The sequence below is a fragment of the Taeniopygia guttata genome, chromosome 4, assembly GCF_048771995.1.
Source record: "Taeniopygia guttata chromosome 4, bTaeGut7.mat, whole genome shotgun sequence".
NCBI lineage: Eukaryota > Metazoa > Chordata > Aves > Passeriformes > Estrildidae > Taeniopygia > Taeniopygia guttata.
This window is the reverse complement of record NC_133028.1, coordinates 42,653,687-42,672,400: the sequence shown is the minus strand read 5'-3', so window position 1 is coordinate 42,672,400 and position 18,714 is coordinate 42,653,687. Positions and strand designations below refer to the sequence as shown.

The following is an 18,714-nucleotide window of genomic DNA, read 5'->3' as shown; positions in this document are numbered from 1 at the left end:
CACTGTCCAGTTGCAGTAGGGTTAAAAGAGGCACAGCTAAATTAAGAAGAGACTAATCATAGACACATGAAAAATGTTAGCAGCTTGTATTCTGGCTCTTCTTACATTACATGGTGACCCTGCTAACACAAGCATCAAAGGAAACTCATGCTGAAATGGCTGTGATGATTTACTGTTGAATATTAAGTCTAGGTGGTAATAACTTAAGAATATGCCCTGTCACTAGGAGAAGAGAAATTACTTAAAAATTTACTGTAATCACATGTATACTTAATATTCCCATGGAAGAACCCCAAACAACTCTGCTTTTTATGGTCAGTACTTTTGCTCATGTGTAAAATTATTATTCATTCTGTCTCACTGTAAAACCATCTGAATATTATCAGTTTTGGATGCATTGTAGGAGTAGTTAATTACATGGATGGTGATTTTCAGTCCTTATGCCAAGGTGGATGCTCTTTGTGAAAGACATAAGGATTGAAGTAGATGCAATTACGTTTGATCAGATTTTAAATGCCTGAGATGACTGTTCAGCAATTTGCTTGCTCCTAATCCAGTATGGATTTATTTGTCTAAGTGTTATTAGTCTGCCTAAACATGTGTATGATCAGTTTATTTATGGGTGACTTTCTGTTCTTTTGTCATGGAAAGCTATTTGTTTTGTGCTGCCATGAGCTTCTGTTCTTGGTGGTTTTTTTTGTTTGGTTTTTTTTGGGGTTTTTTTTCTGGGTTTTTTTTGTGTTTTTTTGTTTGTTTTTTGTTTTTTTTTTTGTAGTTCTGGAAACAAAGAGTGACAATCCCACTTTTTTTTTTTTTTTTTTTTTTTTAAATGGGTTTTAAATGCTAGTTTTAAGGACACTCCTTCAATAAATTTGGAAATTTGTCATGCCTGGACTGATGGCTTAAAAAAAGCTTTAGTCCCTGTGAGGATCTATACTGTGCCTGCCTCCTCCTACATCAAAATTCAGCAGAACCTGGTTATTTGTGAGCTTGAAGGTGTGTGATATCTACCAGTGTGTTTTGTGAAGTGCTCAGGAGTTGATTTAGCAAGAAAAGAATAGTGTCTATATTATTTTGAACGATATAACTCTGAATAGTGTGAAAATATGAAAGGGGAAAATGTTCCTGCACCTTTTGCAAACAAAAGCCCTCAGAAGTAGTGATGGAATCTTGAGCAAATACATTTGAAACAATTACTTACAGAACAACAACAACAGATTGCACTCAAAAGATTGTGCTGAACTTGGAAATGTTCTTGAGAAGATCCCAACAATTATGGATTTCGTATGCCTCTGAATGCATTAATCTCTGCAGTGGTCCTTGGAGAGTCAGTAAGTGTCCCATATTTAGCCCCAGCCATATTTGGCCCATGATCTGTACTAAAAGAGAACTTGCATACTTCATGAGAAATGGGACTTCCAAAAGAGCAGGTGTCAGCAGTTTCAGTGATGTCTTTAGTGCCCCCTGGTTCTTCTGTGAACAGCTGTAAGTTGAAAATACTGTAAATCCCTCTACTTAAAAATTCTTCAGGAACTAAAATGACTACCAGGAATGAAAATGCAGGACTGAGGAACAAGCCATTTACAGCACACATAAACTCATGAAGAGGAAAAGCTGACATGTTTCTCTGCATTCACACAGTTTTTTGGTTTAGTTTTGCCTTTTCTGTTCCTTTTCCAGTGAGGAAACAGTATTCATGAAATTCCCTTCTACAACTTTCTCTCCTGTAATCCCTCTATTGATGGAAGTGTTAATGTAAACCTTCAGGGATTAACTCCCACAAGATAAGCCTCTGCAAGTGCTGGTTTGTTTTGTTTCTAGGGTTTTTTTTTTAGTTGCTCTTTTATCTTGAAAGCAGATTTATTTTGGTATCTAGAACTGGAAAGGACTAGATATCAAAATAAAGTACTGGAATGGTCTGCTTGGGGAGGTGGTGGAGTCACCATCCCTGGACGTGTTTAAAAAAAGACTGGAGGTGGCACTCGGTGCCATGGTTTAGTTGAGGTGTTAGGGAAGGGGTTGGACTAGATGATCTTGAAGGTCTCTTCCAACAATGTGATTCTGTGATTCAAGTAATTGCACTGTGCTGAGTTGCACCAGGGCCAACATGTCAGGTAGGGTCACAGATTATTTCATAGCATCTGATGGTGGGTCTTTTTCTCCTGAGTGTTATTCTGACACAGTACTACAATATGGGTTAATATGTGGTCTTTCCAAAGGGCTTTTAAGTTTTACTGGACCCTCTTCAAAGAACTGGTTCTTGTCTTATGTAGTTCTTAGTCTGCTCTGAATAGTTTTGGGAACAAATGGTCTTTCTGTCTCTCAGCTCAGAAAACGTAAGAAAGATAAAATTATGTGTTGCACCCTGAAGATTTCATTCTATTTATCAAATAAGCAGTGATAACTTTTGTCTTGCATCTAAAACAGCTGGAAATAAATTTTGATTGTAAAATACAAACATGTTCTGAGATACTTAGTTCCTAATTAAAGACAAATAATTTTTCAGTAATTTACAAAAGCAATCCTTTACTTAAAATCTCTCAGTGGAAATAAGTTCAACCCTTTATTACATAGAAAAAAAAGACATTAAGTATTGGAGGATTGTTCTATAAGAATTGCACTACAGGTTCTTTGTAGGCAGAGAATCCCCTTATCCCTTAGCTTCCTCATTCTAACTAGATTTTACTATTCCATCCCATAAAACTTAGTAAAAAATGAGACTAGACTACAGCATGCAAAAATATTTGTGTGTATTAAGGCAGATATGCAAAAAAAAAAAAAAAAAAGTAGTTCAATTTCTTCTGTTGGCACAGTTTAAAATTTTTGTTTGCCTTAACGGAAGCTGACATATTACACAGTCTTGTTGAATACAGCTAATTGTAAAAGCAGGAAGATTTCTTCCCATATTTAACTTTTGAGATGGGTTTTTATCTGTGCTCCTGAATGGTGGCCTTTATCCTCTGAACAACCTGCTCTGAAGATGTCCACCATTTGAAGGGACCTCTGATGATGAAGATGGGCAACTTTTAAATAAGAAGAACCAGGATAGTGATCAAGGCATCATTTCCCCAAGCTCTATGACATTGCTTAATACATTAATGATATCTGTACACATTATATAATATATAATATTTATATATTAATAGTACCTATACAGAGAAACCAGAAAAAGGCAATGTCACTGGAAGTCTCTCTCTTTTTTTTTTTTTTTTCCCTAAGGATGAAGTAAATTTTAAAAAGTTAGAGGAAGGGGGCAAAGAAGTGTTAGGTTATTATTGTATTTACTATGAAAGGGTTCTCTGCTTGGGGTGATGCTTAGTCATTCACCATTGTTGGAAGTCTTGTTTGTATGACTTGAAATGGGTCTACCTGCTAAAGGTACGCTGTGGCTCTGAGAGGCATTCCTCATGCAACAGTGGTGTAATAAGGCAGATGTCTGAGGGATTCATTTCACCTGACATCCCTAAATGGCCTAGCTTTGCAAAGTGATAGAAGCAGCCCTGTAAAGCCATTCATAGCCATTAACTATGCCAAAGGGGAGTGGCTACTAGGATGTCTCCTGTGATGTCTGCTCTGAGTAATTTGAAGGTTGGTCTGGGTGAAATCAAAAGTAAATCTAGCCTAGCCTTATAATTTGGATGGTTGCTGGCAGTAGATGTCTACAGAAGAGCACAAGAATGGATCAGAGATATCATGGAACTCTTCAGAATGATCTACTGTATTCAATGATTTGTGCTTCCAGTTCAGCTCCTGGTAAAGGTGGTGTCTTCAATAAATTTATTTACCAGGAATTTGTCCAATTCTCCTGGAATGTCTGTAAAATATTAGCAACTGTAGCTTCCTGGACAATGGGTTTCACAGCTCCCAGGGTGAACCAATATCCAGCGCATTACCGGTGTCCACAAAAGAGGCTTCTCCTCTGTGGCCTGCAAAAGGAATAGTAAGAAGCAATAGATACAAATAGTGAATAAAGAATACATTGTGAATAAAATTTAACTCAAGTGGACTCCACCTGCCAAAAACCTAATGACTGTTGTTTTATCAACTTTCCAAAAGCACTTAAGTTATTTGAAATACATCCTAAGAGTTGCTCACTGTGGAATCTGTGTTGGAGAAGTGTGGGAGAATAGATTGTAGAAGAATAGAGATAGTGCTGAAGGCAGTCTCACCCCTGAGGAGTTGTAGCTGTACTAATTACCAAAGAGTAGAAACCAGCCTGCCCTTAATAGGTCACATCTGTGTCCAGTAAGGATGGGTGTTATAAAAGGGTGGGTTAGCTGGTTGAGAGGAGAGTTGGAGTCAGTTGGTTGTGCTGCTGTGAGGAGCAGGGGTCAGGTGTTCATGCTAGGGACAGGAAGGGTCAGATGTTCATGTTAGGGACAGTAAAGATTAGTATGTGCTGCTGGGGACAGAAGGGGTCAGGTGTTCATGTTAGGGACAGTAAAGATTAGTATGTGCTGCTGGGGACAGAAGGGGTCAGGTGTTCATATTAGGGACAGGAAGGGTCAGTATGTGCTGCTGGCGACAGGAAGGGTCAGGCAATTGTGATAGGGACAGGTAGAAGTCAGCCAGCTGTGTGGAAGAAAGAGAAAAGGAGTCAGTGTTGCGAGAGCTGCCCATGAGAACTCAGAGAGAAGGTATGAAAGTCTTGCAGTAAGGTAATAAACTAACAGTGATAGTCAGTTCCCATCCACTGTCGATTGGCGCTAAGCGCTGACGCCAACAATTGGTGGCCCGTATGGGGATGGATCCCAACAGGGCAATTCAGTACCTGAGGTAGGGTTGTCTCCATGTCCTGTTTGTAGCTGGTTTTCCACTAGGATTTCTCAATGTATAATCTGTTTCAGTAACGACATGGTGCATCTTGTCACAGTTATCACAAGGACTATTTCTAAAATCTCAGGCAGTTTATATCCACTCATAGAGTTTGCAAAGGAAAGGGGATGATAAGATCTGCTCCTATGAAACTGCAAGAGTTTCATGCTATATAAGCCACTGTCTTCAACCTCTTTCTTTACAAAGATAGTCCTTATCTAAATTGATGGCTAGCTATGCAAACTTACTTCGTAGTGTAGAAAGTACTTAGTGTCACAGATGAGTTGCATAGCAACAGTCTGTGTTTGGCCTTGATACAGGCTACCTATGTTTGCAAGGGAACCTGTATGCTGTGTAGCAGGTGTCTATCGCAGCAGGATTCTGGTACTTGAAAGATATCTCCAGGTGTTATCACAATCCAAGTGATAATGTGATTGATTTAAGACAATATTGTTCTTATCTCTCCTGATGCCAGATTTTTTTTTCCAAGGGCCTTTTTTTGTTTAAATAGACAGATGCATTCACATGTTTGTTATATTAGTTTCCTATGCAGTCTCCTAATTTGCTTTTCATGTACACAAAAATGGACTGGTTTTCCTGTAACATAAAATGGATGCATTTTCATGTAGAAATGAATGTCCTGTATATCTCAGTTCAGCTTGGGAGAGTCTTAAAATTGTGTGTGTGAGTGGTTCTGCTTTATTCCTCTTTCATTAGCTGTTGCTTCCTAAGTTGTGATGCCAGTTGAAAAGACTGACATTCATGCAGGAGTGTATGTACAAGGTCTCCTGAGAATGTCATTTTTGCAGAAATCTAACCTACATCAGAGCTGAGCATTTGCTTATGAGCAGCCTGGCAATGCCTCGTAAGGGCCTTTAGGCGTCTGGCCTGAACTGGCAAGAGATGTCTAAGAAGAAGCTTAGAGTTGTTTTTGGAGATGAAGGGTAAAGGTAGAGAGCTTAGTGTCATGGATAAAATCTTGTACCTCGGGGAGAATGCCTGAGGAAAACCTGGGCTGAGCCAGAGCGGCTGCTTGGAAGGACCATCTGGGGATCCTGCCCACACGGGAGTTTGATGGACTTTTGCAGGCTGATAATGCATGTTACTGTGGCTGTGGTAAAACTGCTGTGGAAGCACATGCTGGGAATTGATGCATTCCTGCAGGCAAGGCCCAAGGTGCAGGGAGCACTTAATCCCTGCTGTAGAAAGGTTTCAGCTATTTCCAATAACAACAGTTCTTTAAATAGGAGTGCTGGCATGCAATCAGCAAATGAGTGTCCTTGCTGAGGACTGGAAGGACATGTTTACTGAGTGAAGTTCAGCCACTGGGTGTTTCCAGGTTTTGAACTGCTGGAACTGACTGCTGGAAAGTCAAATAGAGTGTCCCTGTGAGTGTGGAGGTGGAGGACACAGCGTCACAGCTGGCACGCTCGAGCTCTGTGCACTTTGAGCTCCCACTGAGAGCTGTAGATGGCTTTTCGCTGTGGTTGTTTGGTCTGTTCAGCTCCTGTGCCCACAACCATTGTTAAAACCCACAAAGCTCCTTCTGCCAAGGTTGTCCTGACATTGTTTCTCACTACTGCTAGTGCTGCCAGACTACCTGCTGCACATAGCTATGTGTTTACCTACTTGCTGTGAAAGTTCAGCATTGTACTTTTGCCAGCATAAAGAGCCTGCCTGGGTAACCTTCTGCCTGCCGCTTAATGCTTGAGCAAGGTTTTCTCTGAACCCAAGGAGGATATACGTGTTTAGACTTACTGCTGTGTTTTTGAATGATATTTTGGTTCAGAAGAAGACTTGGCAGATATAGAAGCTAACATTGCTGCTTGGATGTGGATGAGAAAATGAGGTGGGTACTGTTTAACAGCTAAGGTAAATATGGAGGTGCAGCAACCAATATTTTGTATTTAAACAATATAAATGTTGCAGAGGATGTGAACCTGATCTCAGGCTGTTCACATGCTGGAGAGGGGCTCTTTTTTCTCCTTTCTTCTTAGTTCTTATCCAAGTAATGTGTTTTTGTGCTAAGAAAATTATAATTCCTTCCCTTTCTGCCTCCATTTTTGCTTTTTTTAATACTTAGATTCTATCTCCTGTTTCTTGCTGTGAGACACCTAAGGTGGTTTGAGTTTCTTTACCTCCTGGTTTGTGTTTCATCTGTTATATTTGGTGGGGAGTGGGAGTTTTGAAGGCTGCAAGAAAAACATTCTAAAGGGTTGGCACTCTCCTTAATTTTGTGAAGAAGTTACATGGCTTGTAGTGATTGCTGAGTGCTACCTTCTCCTTTGCTGATTTGAACTTCATGCTAGTTCACCAAAATCCTAGTGAATTAAATGGAAACAGCAGAGTAACTTTTTGGTGGTCATCAGAGAATATGTGACTAAACTCCAGCACCTGAAGTGTCTTAGCTCTGCTAAAGTGAGAGCTGCAGTGGACAGGCAGCATGGGGCAGGTCCAGTCTCAGGAGGGAGTGGAGGGGATGGTGTCTACAATTCTCACCACACAGCTCAGTACCAAAAGCATTGAGCATTTTCTGCTTGCATGTATTTTTTTTCCCTGTTGCTCAGCAACTCTTAAGAAAATGCCTAGAGCATTTTCCAGCATATTTTATATCTAACAGTATGTAGAAAAGACCAGGGACCTTTTTCCAAATAGATTCCTGATCAGCCTCCTTTTTTTTGCTCTATTGCCTATTTTCCTGCTCCTGAAAGTGTTAACAGTAATTAGTGTGGAGTCTTCATGGAGCACGTTTATTTCAAGTAACGTTTCACAGCAGATGTTTATGGAAGCAGCAGTGTTTTGATGTGCAGTTTTAATTAATTGTCAGTTCAGGTTGGTTTTATTTGAGCCTGTGTGCCTATAAAGGCTGAACAGAGACCTGTCAGTGTTCACAAAATAGGTAGACCTAGAGAGTCAAAACTTGCAATTCTAAGGGTGATTGTAATAGTACTGGTAGTCAGGGTAGGGTTGTTTTCAGTAGAGATGCTCTGATTACTGCTTTGGATGGCAACTATACAATTTAAAATTCTTTTACTTATGACTGCACAGCCTCTAGTCCCTGAAATAATTACTTTGACATACCTTACTGCAGACTTTTTTAGGAACTCACCTGAGAATATGGCATTTTATTAAACATGGAAAGGGCCCTAAGTTATAATTCTGATGTTGTAATTTAACCTGATACTTTTATCCTGTTCTTTCCCTTAGTGTGTCCTTTCCATTCATTTTTTGTCCCTTCTCTTTGAAATCTCATTTTTGAGAATTTGGGGTATTTGGCTGAGGATTCATGGATGCCCGTTCATGCATTGTCCTCTCTCATGCAGTAAATTTAGTGTGTTCCAGCTGTTTTGGAATTTATTGTGCAAGGCCTTGACTCAAAAAGAGGTCCTGAAAACCTAAGTCAGACAAATAATCTCTCAGTTGGTGATGACTGTGTGATCACACAAGCTCTAACCTGCCAGACTTATCCCTTGGTGTGTGCAGGGCAGCCACCAGTAGGTCCCCTCTCCATCCAAGGACAGGACAGCTGGGAGATGGGGTCTCTGGGAATAGAAGCAGGACTATTCATCTCCACGGGGGGGTGGAGAAGGGGTACTGCAGCGGCACAAGTTGTGGGGATGAAGAGAGAAACTAAACATGGGTATTAGATGCCAGCCATGACCTTCCCTCTACAAACTGGAGTATAAAGTGTTAGTATGTTGATGTCTTAAGAGGTCCACCCATGTTTCAGGGTCTCACCCTTTTGTAAGCTTTGATTACAGGATGGGGAAAAGAGGAAGAAAAAAGAATAAATCATTAAGCATGTTTTAACACTATTAAGCAAGGCTTTAATTTGTAGCAGTGGCTTCTATTCCTGTTATTCCTGTGCCTTCAGCAGCTGAAAACTATTTTTAAAAAATCTAATTAATGATATCTGCATCTGGCAGTGATACTGAAGTTCAGCCCATTGCTGTGCAGAAGGAATGCCAGAATACAGAGCTTGTTTCTGGTGGCTGCAGTGCCACCTCAATGGTAATAGAGGGAAGAGAAAGAATAACACGGAGGGGAGAAAAGCACTTTGTGTCTAATGCTACCTGTGTTGCACCTTCAGTGGTGGAGAGAGGCAGGAAGTGCAGCAAGGCTCAGGCTGGCTGAGCAGGGAGGCCAGGCTGACCCAGCCGTGCTGCAGTTGTGCTGCAAAAGCCGCAACCTTGGCAAGCTAAACTGGGCATAAGCAGAAGGTAGAAGGAAGCAACAGAATGTGGCAAAGTCATAGGAGGATGGGTGCTGGGCTGCTGGGAAAGTTTCCAGCAGGCCAGCATTACATCCCAGGCAAACCTTTCAAGTTGTTTTCCTCCCAGGCTATGACAAATCCCTTGCGTTGGATCACAAGGTTTGGGAAAATGCATGTGCTCTGCTGGATCATAAGATGAGGGAGTGACCATGGCTTGTGGCTGTGGCTGATGGGAAGGAACCAGGACCTAGCAGAGCTCCTTTTGGGGCAGACATGCCCTCTGGCTACAAACCCACAGTGGGAGGAAGCTGTTGCTGTTCTCAGATGGTGTGCGCTACAGCCTGGACTATTGGAGAGTGTGGAGTGAGGGCTAGAAGTTGCACTTGCTCTCTGGAAGCTGCTGGGTCTGTGTGGGTACACAGCCACAGTGGTGAAAGGTAAAGGCCACCGGCTCATAAGGAAGACTTAGGCCCCTTGATTCCTGGTTTTGGGCATGGCTCCACAATGACGAAGCTTGGCTGTTTCACACCACTTGCTCTCCTGGCACCAGGGTCAAATTAGGGATGTGTGGAGCTATGTGATGGCTGTAACAGCCCATCCTATCCTATATTTGTGTTCCTAGGCTAATCCTCATTTCCAGCATGTTGGCTTTGGGTAATTGATTTCTGGTCTCTCACATTTCTTACTTTTCAGTCAGCCTTAATTGCCGGGACTGTATTAGCTGGTCATTTAGTTTGAACTAACCCAATATTTTTTTTTCTGCTGACCTTAAAATGTTGTACAGCAGGGTGAGCTAGACTACTCTCCATTCAGTTAGTTTATAGTGTAGGCTTCAGTGCAGACCATTAATCTTAACTTGGAGTGTTTGGATGACTTATTTAATATTATCAATATCTACCTATGACCTGTAAGTTAACTGTGAGTTTTTTTGGTAGCATACTAATCATGGCCCCCCTAAGAAAATGAATTCAGATTGTGTTTGGAACAGGGAAAACAAGAAGTTATTCAAAACCCAGGACATTTACAGAGGACAACAACAGAAGTTATCTGTTAGTAACATGACTCTTCCATGGCACTATGAAGATGGCATGTACTATGTATTTTCTTCTCCAGAACTTTCTTCTGTAGTCAGCAGTGATACAGATAAGTCAACAGCAACAATGAAACGCAGCAATTTTCTGAGGAAAAGTAGCTTATTCTTTTTAAAATAAAACCAGAAAAACAACAAACAAAGCATATAATGACCACCCCCACCCCGATCTCCCAGCACAAAAGACATACACATACAGTAAACCTATTTGAATGAGTCTGGTTGTAACTGCTATGGGGGTAAAGTGCAAGATTGAATCCATTTCCTCCTCACTAAGGAGAAGAAACCCACATATCAACATGTAACAATAAAAACCTCAGGGAAATGCTATGCATTTTGTCCCAATTCCCTTGCCACAGTAGCACGTTTTTGTTCTGTTGAAGAAGCAGGAGAATTTGTGGAGTATCAGCTCATTGTCAGCAGGCAACTTCTCAGAGTTAATTGTCAGAGAACAGCGCTTTGAAGGAATCTCTGGTTTGGAGGCGTATTTCCCTATCAGAGTGGCTGCAGCTGCGGCTCCAGCAGTCTCCTTTGGCCATGAGGTATGTTATGGGATCGGTTCTGAGGGGTATGTGGTCCTTACTACTGACCATAAATGGAAATAGTTATTTGAGTGATACTGGTCATGTTTTAGTGTATGTAAATGCAGTGTTAGAAATGAGAAAGGGACAGCAAGCAACTAAATTATGTCAGCATGCTTCTGTCCGACAGTCTTCCACTTCAGTTCTGGGGGTGCCACTCCTGAATTTTATCACTTGATTTTTGTTTTATGTGTCTTAGTTCCACTGGCAGAAATAAAAGCCTTGGATCTTCTTGTTGTGGGAGTGAAATCTTCTGTTTGTTCTTTGCAATAGGGATTCCCCAGACAGTTTAAAAAGAAAACCAAAAAACTCCCTGAACCAAAGATAAAAAATCTACCTCTCCAAAAACATGCCCCAAATCTGACTTTCTTTTAAACTGTGAATCCTGCTGTTCCTGAATGTTGGAGCTAAAATGAAACATACCTTGTGCTCTCTCTTTGATTGAGTTCCACACATGTTAAGGGAGTTAGAGGGGCAGTATTTTGGCACAGGCGCCCCAAACCCTAATAGATACACACACGCTGCCTGATGTTTCCTTTCAAATTATAAACTGGATCGCAACATGCCTTCACCCTGTGGGCATATTGTCCGGGGAAACCAGTGTGGATCTGCCTGATGCATAAAATGATCTGGCTAAATGATCACCAAGTGGAAAGTAAAGGATGTGTGCAGAATTTGTATTTTCAACAGGAATTTAGATTGAAATTCAGTCACACAAAATGATTATTAATACTTCTTAACCCATCAATTCAAGAATGGAATAAATATTACCTGGAAACTGTGCTTAAAGAGCTTTGGACAACATTTTAAACTTCTAAAATATCTGTATCTGTCCTAATTAAGTCAGGGTAGCAAAGAGAGTATTTAAGCCCCACGTGTTTTCTTATTGATGCAAATGGTGCTTTGTGTTCTTTTATTTGTGGGAAGCTTTGTTAGCCTCAGTTAGCTGAAATACTTGCATATGATTTGTTTTTTTTCAAAAGAAAAGATACACTGTATTTAGAGATGCAAATACTACCTTGTCTGCAAAACCCACCAGCTGTTATACTGGAAGACAAAGCTAATTCTATGTTGCTTTACTTCAGTGGTGTCTGTGTATTCATAAGCATCTTTTTAACAAGCATCTCTGCATAGATGAAAAATAGCAGGCACCAAATTTTTTTATTTCTTTGATAACAGCCTAGTAAAATCAGAGTTGATCTGTGAATTAAAAAAAAAAATATAAGCAAGCAAATAGCTTAACTATGATAATATACCTTTGCATTAATGTTTATAGAAAAGTTGAACAGTCTGTTAGCCTTGATTCTCAAATTCCTTGAAATATGAGTTTACTGTTGCTGCCTTGAATATTTGACTTGAGACTGAGTCAGATCAAATATATGGCTCTGTTGCAGAAGAAGCTGCTGCTGGTTTGTGTGTCAGTAGCACACTTTTCTGGAGAGGATCTTTGCTTCTGTTTTAAACATCCGGAGAGAGACAAAGAGCGTTTGTGGGATCTTTTGTTGCCTCTAATAGTTGGAGCAGGGAAAAAATTACGTTCCAATAAATACCCAGAATCCTGGAAAAATCCACGTAGAATCATTAAGTGTTAAAGTTTATCTTCTTTACAAACAGAAGTGCTTTCGTTTTATCTCTGGCAGCTGTCCTGGTAATGGATGTTATGTAATATTTACTCTCTCCTTCAGAGTTAAATCCTTTTCCGATTTGTGAGTAGTATGTGCATATGCATTTCTTAGCTGCATGGACATGCCAGATGCACAGTGGTAGCTGTCTCCGCCTGCTAATCCTGTAATAACATTCTGGTGACCAAATTCAATGGCCGTGCTCGGAGCCTCGGAACAGCTGATTGCTGAGTAGGGAGGAAAAAAAAAAGAACCCAGCGAATCTGGTTGCAGCTCTCTGCTGCATCCCCATCCCACAATCCCTTGCACCATTTGCTGCAGTCTTTCTACACAGGCTGAGTGAGAAAAAGATGTGCTAAATAAAGATTGATTGGTTTGAATCCTGAAGGGGTCTCCCACTTGTAAATGACCCAGGGAGAAAAAAAAATTCATGACGACTTCACTGGGCCTCCTCTTATTCTTCCATTTTTCTTTCCACCTGTCCTCTTCATGGAATGGAGCGTCATTCCTTAGAGCACAAAATCTCTCGTGCATCTAATAATGATTGTGCTGTGATAGGGATTCCTTAGCAGTTTTATGCGTGAGGTTTGAAATATTAACAGATGATGGTTTGTTCGTTTGGATTACTGCGGAACTGCAGCTCCGTCCCTGCAAGGATTTTATCCTCAGCACTGCACTGATTTAAGCTATTTTTCTACAAAGATGGGTAGGTCTGAAATGCTCAAGTTTGCTCAGTGTTATTCCTGGTGGCTGCTGTTGGGTTGCTCCTGTTTTGGCCCCTGATTGTTCATTACATTTCTGCATGCTGTAAGAAAGAAGAGGGTTGCTGTGTTTTAAACAAGGCACTAAGCTGATTGCAAGAGTGGGAGAGAAAGGAATGCAAATTTAGCTTATCAAGCCTTTTACACAAGTGGACTGTGTGGCTGTTCTGATTATTAATTTGCTCAGTGTGTTCTGTATTGGCTAATCTGGGGGCTGCTGCTAGAAATGGCTTGAATGTGTTCTTTATTCCTACAGACTGTGGACAGGTGATCTATCTGTTTTAAGGACTTTAAAGGCTCAGCTCTCCCAGTCCTTGAAGCAACATTATTGAGGTTCCCCACCCTTTCTTATGGCTCTGGAGGCCTAACTGTTCCTTTGGAAACGTTGCCATTGGAAACCTATTCATTCATAGTACATGAATAGACCCTCTAGGTTGTGAATACCATTGATAAGAAGAGGATGAATAAACTGCAAGCAATTTGTTCTCCTCAGGCTGTACTTTCAGGCTAGTTGCAGCTCTAGCTGGGTGGATTTCAGAGACAGCAAGCAGTGTATCATAACACAGAATTCTGCTCTTTTAGGAATAAAATCCTGTGAGCAGTTACTTGATTCCCCAATGTCTTTTCTCGACTGGAAAACTAATAGAGAATTTTCAGGAGTTCCAGAGCTCATTTGAGGATACCTGTAGAAAGGGTGCATTTTTCTATTACATGTCTCTTTTTACCTGAAGCAGCTCTTCTGGAACTGTTATTTGCCATACTTTAACTTGATTTTTTTTTTCCACCCCTTTTCCAGTGCTATAGGAAGTTCCTTTCATATGGGTGGGGCCGCACCCTGGTTTTCCTGGAGGCATGCATGCATAGCGGGGCAAAGCTTTCCACTAGCTTAGAGAGCCATTGTTTTCTCCTTTCTTTGCGGTCTAGTATATTTTAAATGAAAATCGTATCTCCAAGCAGAAGGAAAAAGAGTACTGCTTTTTCTGGGGTGGCTGGGAAGATCGCGATCCTTGAGCCTTGAAAAGGCGACAAAGGGAGTAAATTTCAGAGCCCTTTACTGCACTTGGTTTAGCGAACCCGAATTTGGTTTGAGTGTGTGTTTGTGTCACAGATAAACGGGTGGGGGCTTAAGTCTTGTTTAGTGCAATGTTTGCTAGTCCTTTCGCTTTGCATGTTTAAATTACCAAGTGTAACTACATGGAGAAGTGATTGCCCTGTTTTCGAAGCTCATGCTTTGGCCGCTCTTTTTGATTGTGAGACATAATGAACCTGTGAAAAGCACTCCGGCAGTTTTTGAACTCAGAAGATGCTGCTAAAAAAAAAAAAAACCCAAAACAAACAAACAAAAAAACCAACCCAACCCCCCCCCCCCCCATTTTTCTTGTAAAAGTAGTGTTACTTTGTAAAATCTTCCGCTGCTAATATATTTAAATCTTATGTTGCTGCAAGCATAGCAGTAAATCAGAAAAAATAGTGTCTGGTGAAATTCAAAAACACTGTCTAAAATCTCCAGATTTTCTTCAAATAGTCTGATTGTTCAGTTGCTTTCATTGTGTAAATGAGCAAAATCATCCTTCTCATAGCTGCATCACATTCATCAAGACTACATCAAAGGTGGAATTGCCTTAGAGAGGCTGCAGAATCCTGCAAACTCAAAAGATTTTTTTAAAGGGACTATTGGTGTGAGAAGTTGTACCAGGTAGTGGCCAAAGCTTGAAATGTACAGATGAAATTCTATTTCCAGGTGCATGTTTTAAATCTGATGTATGTGAACACAAGGGATAAATGACAGTCATGGCGTGCTGCATTTCAGACAAAATACAGAGTATTAAAAGCCCTTATTTCTGAATCATTAATGGTTTATTTCGTTGACAAAGCTTAAAGCATGATCATTTGAAAAATAAAGTAGCTGGAATGAGATTTGTGTAGGAAATACTAAGAATTACTCGATTTTGCAATGACATTGGGAGAATGTGAAAAACTAAGATGAAAAACAGGTTAAATCAATATTATTTTTTTCAGCCAGCAGCAGATTTTCTTGTGTAAGCATTATTTACTGGTGTAGCTGTACTTGATAAGGGAAAGATGAAATACAGAAAATAATACCTGGTTGATAGAGGACTTTCTTCTATTAAATGACAGGCAGCACTCACTGGAGACCTATTCTTTCATATCTTAAGTACAGCTTTTTCCGGTATGTGTTCAGTCTATAACAAAAAAATTATACTGCTGGTGTGTCCAATTTGGAAACCATGCTTTTGATAAGAAATCCTCCTGCTTCTGATTATGGTCCCTGTTTTATTTGGGTCCCTGCCCCTAACATTTGGGGAGGGAGAGTGGGAGGCAAACACAGCTGTGTAAGTGGTGAAATGAGTTTTCCTTTTGAAACACTGATGTTCCTTTTCATGGTGATGTTCTGCGTATTATACTGCCACATGTATGAATATGTTAATGGGTATTTGATTGTCTGGTCTTTCTACTCCGCTTTGTAAAAGCCAGATATTTTGGTTCCACTTCTTGTAAAGCCACCTTTAACGCAAGCTTTTTAAAAGTAACACTGTTTGTTAATTGATCTCTGAAGGTTTATTCCGTGTGATTTTTGGCATTTAAATCACAAAAAAAATTTGTGTTTATGTAATACATTTTATCTTACTATGGGGAAAGAAATTTTTTTTAAAATATTAAAAAAGATGAAAAAGACATGCAAATATTATCAATCCACAAATCATGCATTTTTGAGTCATGAACAAACATGATATTTTATGAGTATTAGAGCAATTTTTATCACTGCAGTTTCCCCTTCCTCAGAAAAAAAGGAAACAAAAGAGCCTGCCATAAGTGTTCTCCATTGAATTAAATGTCAGTTACTGCTGTTGGGTATTTGAAGTGTGAATAACTTTATGCTGCTGTATTTGCTAACACTGAGGCTATGCCCCACTTATGTTATCAGGGAAGCCAGCACAGCTGACTTATGATCCATAATCACTGTCATTATCCTAGAAATAGCCCCTTGCTCGGTGTAGTAAGAAAAAACATACCCGTATGGCTTAGTACACAGCTCAGGAAGAGCAGCGTGGGTTCTGGCAGACTAGTGTGCCATTCATTCAAGCACAGGAAGAATACCTAATGTAACACTAACGATAAAACGCTGCACAGGTCATGCAAAACATTCTGGAATTGAGAGACTTTTGACCATGATCAGCAGAGGGCTTGTTGTTTTTGTCTTGGAAAGCCTGAACTGCCCTCAAGCTAGATCTCAAATTGTCTGAAATGGGTGACTAAAAAGGGGTAGAAATTGTTTAGGGAGAAGTTAGACCCCCTCAGGAGTGTACCTGCAGAGAAGAAGCCCAGCTGGGCTTGCAGCTCAGAGAGAAGAGGAGCCCAGTTCCGCTGTGGGTGCGGGAGGTCTGGCAGAACTCAGTGCTGCGGCAGTCGCGCCTGCGCCTCCCGGCACTTCAGCCTGCTAGAAATGCTGATGGAGAGGAGTTCCTGCTGGGCCACCCTGCTAGGGACTCTGTTTGCCAGGTTTTCCTAAACTATTTTAGCAGGCAGTTTGCTTTTTTCTATGGTTGCTTCCATCCTTTTCTTCCTGTCTTCTCTTTTCACATTTTATTCTATTATTGGCTATAACCTGTATCTCCAGTTGAAAAGAACATACGTTTTTCTCTCCCTGTGCCTTGTTCCAGGACACGAGGTGTTCCAAGCCTGCTGCCATCTCTTTAACCTGCGATTTTAATTCTAACAGTTAGTAGACTTTTTTCTTAGCCTTTTATTCCATGCTTTGTATGCCAGATTATGAAGAATCCTCAGTCCTAGAAAAATGATTCTTACTACTAGTTCTGCCTAGAATGACATTTTTATTGCATTTATTATTTGGATGTGCTTCATGTATCCTTCACTGTACTGTTGCTGATTCTCAGTGGCTATCACTTGCCTCTTCTTTGCTCTGTTTCTTTTATCATGAGGATTTTCATTGTGCCTACCTCATCCCTACTGGTGATGCAGAATTTGAGCATTCCCCTCTCAGGGGGCTGGCTGGTTCTGGAGCTTCCTTCTTGGGGGCTTCCTGAAGTCAAAATCTACAATATTTTTGGCAATACCAGCACTGACAAGGGAGAAAAATTGTTAGGTGAATCATTTTCAAACTCTGTGTGTGATGCAGCCATTCGACTTGCTGGTGCAGTTCCAGTTTGAGCATTTTGCCAGCGGTACTGTAGATGTAAGAAATCCGATGTTTGTTAGCACTGGCTGAACCTATTGGCTCAAGAATGTTTTTATCATGGGTTTTCTTTAAAACCAGACAGCCCCGTAACTCTTTCAGTCTAGAGGCAGCATGCCTTTCCAGAATGCTCAGGCAGCGGTATTGTAGATGTTGCTGACTGTTTCCCTGGCTGTCATCAGTGATAAACCATTTTAGAAGTTTCATTCTTTCTTGTTTTGATTTTATATGGAAGTATGAATTCCTGCATAAGGATAAAACATGAGTAGATTAGTCAATGATTTTGTTATTACATGGAGTTTATAAGCCATTTTTCTTCTTTTCTTTTCCCCACCCTGCTTCAGCACTGTGCAGGGTAGAAGGGAACAGGACCCATATGTCAGTGGTCTAGGATGGCCAGTGAAGGCTCCAACATCCCAAGTCCTGTGGTCCGTCAGATTGACAAGCAGTTTCTGATTTGCAGCATATGCCTGGACCGTTACAAGAACCCCAAAGTACTTCCCTGCCTGCACACTTTCTGTGAGAGGTAAGTCCTTTCCTCATGCTGGATTTGTGTCATGCTGCAAGCAGAGGACAAGGCATCCTTTAGAGAACAGGGACTTTTCCCTCTATTTGTAAATGTAGTGTTAAGGCATGATAAAGTCTGGGAAGGCTGGAGAGACAGGGATGTAGAAAAACATGTTTGTGGCAGGCAGGAAGAAGAAACAGCAGAGGCATATTTGGAATACGTTCCCTTTATGCATGAGTAAACAAAAAGTAAATCTAATTAAACTAATGAATATGGTTGCTACAGTGTGAAAGGTGATGATAGTCAGAATTTGGACCTCAAGTTAATGGTCTCAAATTTATTTTGGTTATCATATAATTAGACACAATTTTAAAAAATCTTTGTTGATTTACTAAGCTGATAAGTAATTATCCTATCCTTTAATGTCCAAGAGTTAGACATGATATATGCATTATTAATAGCCTGAGATTAAATGTCTTCATTATTCTGCAGCTTGGTTGACTGAAGTGGGAAACTCTCTGGAAAGAGATGTGATAAACCAGCAACCTGCCTTTTACTGTATTTGGCTGAATGAACTGAATATGCATAATGACACTTTAATGTTGCACTATCCATCAAATTGTGGAGAAAATACAGCACTTGCATAGAAGTTAGCTGAAGAATTAGTGGTTAGAGTTCTTAATCTGATGATGGAATGCAACTCTGGATTGTATATGGAATGGCAGGAGAAGGTTTATAAATGGTATGTGGTGTGAACACTTATTTAATTTAGGAGATTTCCACCTCTTAGCAAGAATTGTGGTGTGAATCTCTACCTTTGCACAGGGTGAAAGAAAAATTGTGGATCTCTGCTTGTGTCAGATGAACTGGTCTTTTGTAGAACAACAGGAAATCCCAGCATTCAAAAA

The 18,714-nt window shown here is 40.5% G+C and overlaps 1 protein-coding gene across 22 annotated transcripts in view; it reads left to right on the top strand.

Annotated features, from left to right (window-relative positions):
• The window catches only part of TRIM2 (tripartite motif containing 2), an 88,896-nt gene that overhangs the window by 33,012 nt on the left and 37,170 nt on the right, over positions 1-18,714 (top strand). For 11 of the 22 annotated variants that reach the window (XM_030271504.4, XM_030271494.4, XM_030271498.4 and 8 more), the window contains exon 2: positions 17,643-17,824. In XM_030271504.4, coding sequence (XP_030127364.1) covers positions 17,691-17,824 — 134 coding nt within the window. In that variant the 5' untranslated portion in view covers positions 17,643-17,690. Of the gene's footprint in view, positions 1-5,906; positions 6,665-12,122; positions 13,028-16,765; positions 16,824-17,642; positions 17,825-18,714 lie in introns of those variants that run through there. The other 11 variants (XM_012573438.5, XM_030271500.4, XM_030271497.4 and 8 more) reach the window with 4 other exon arrangements.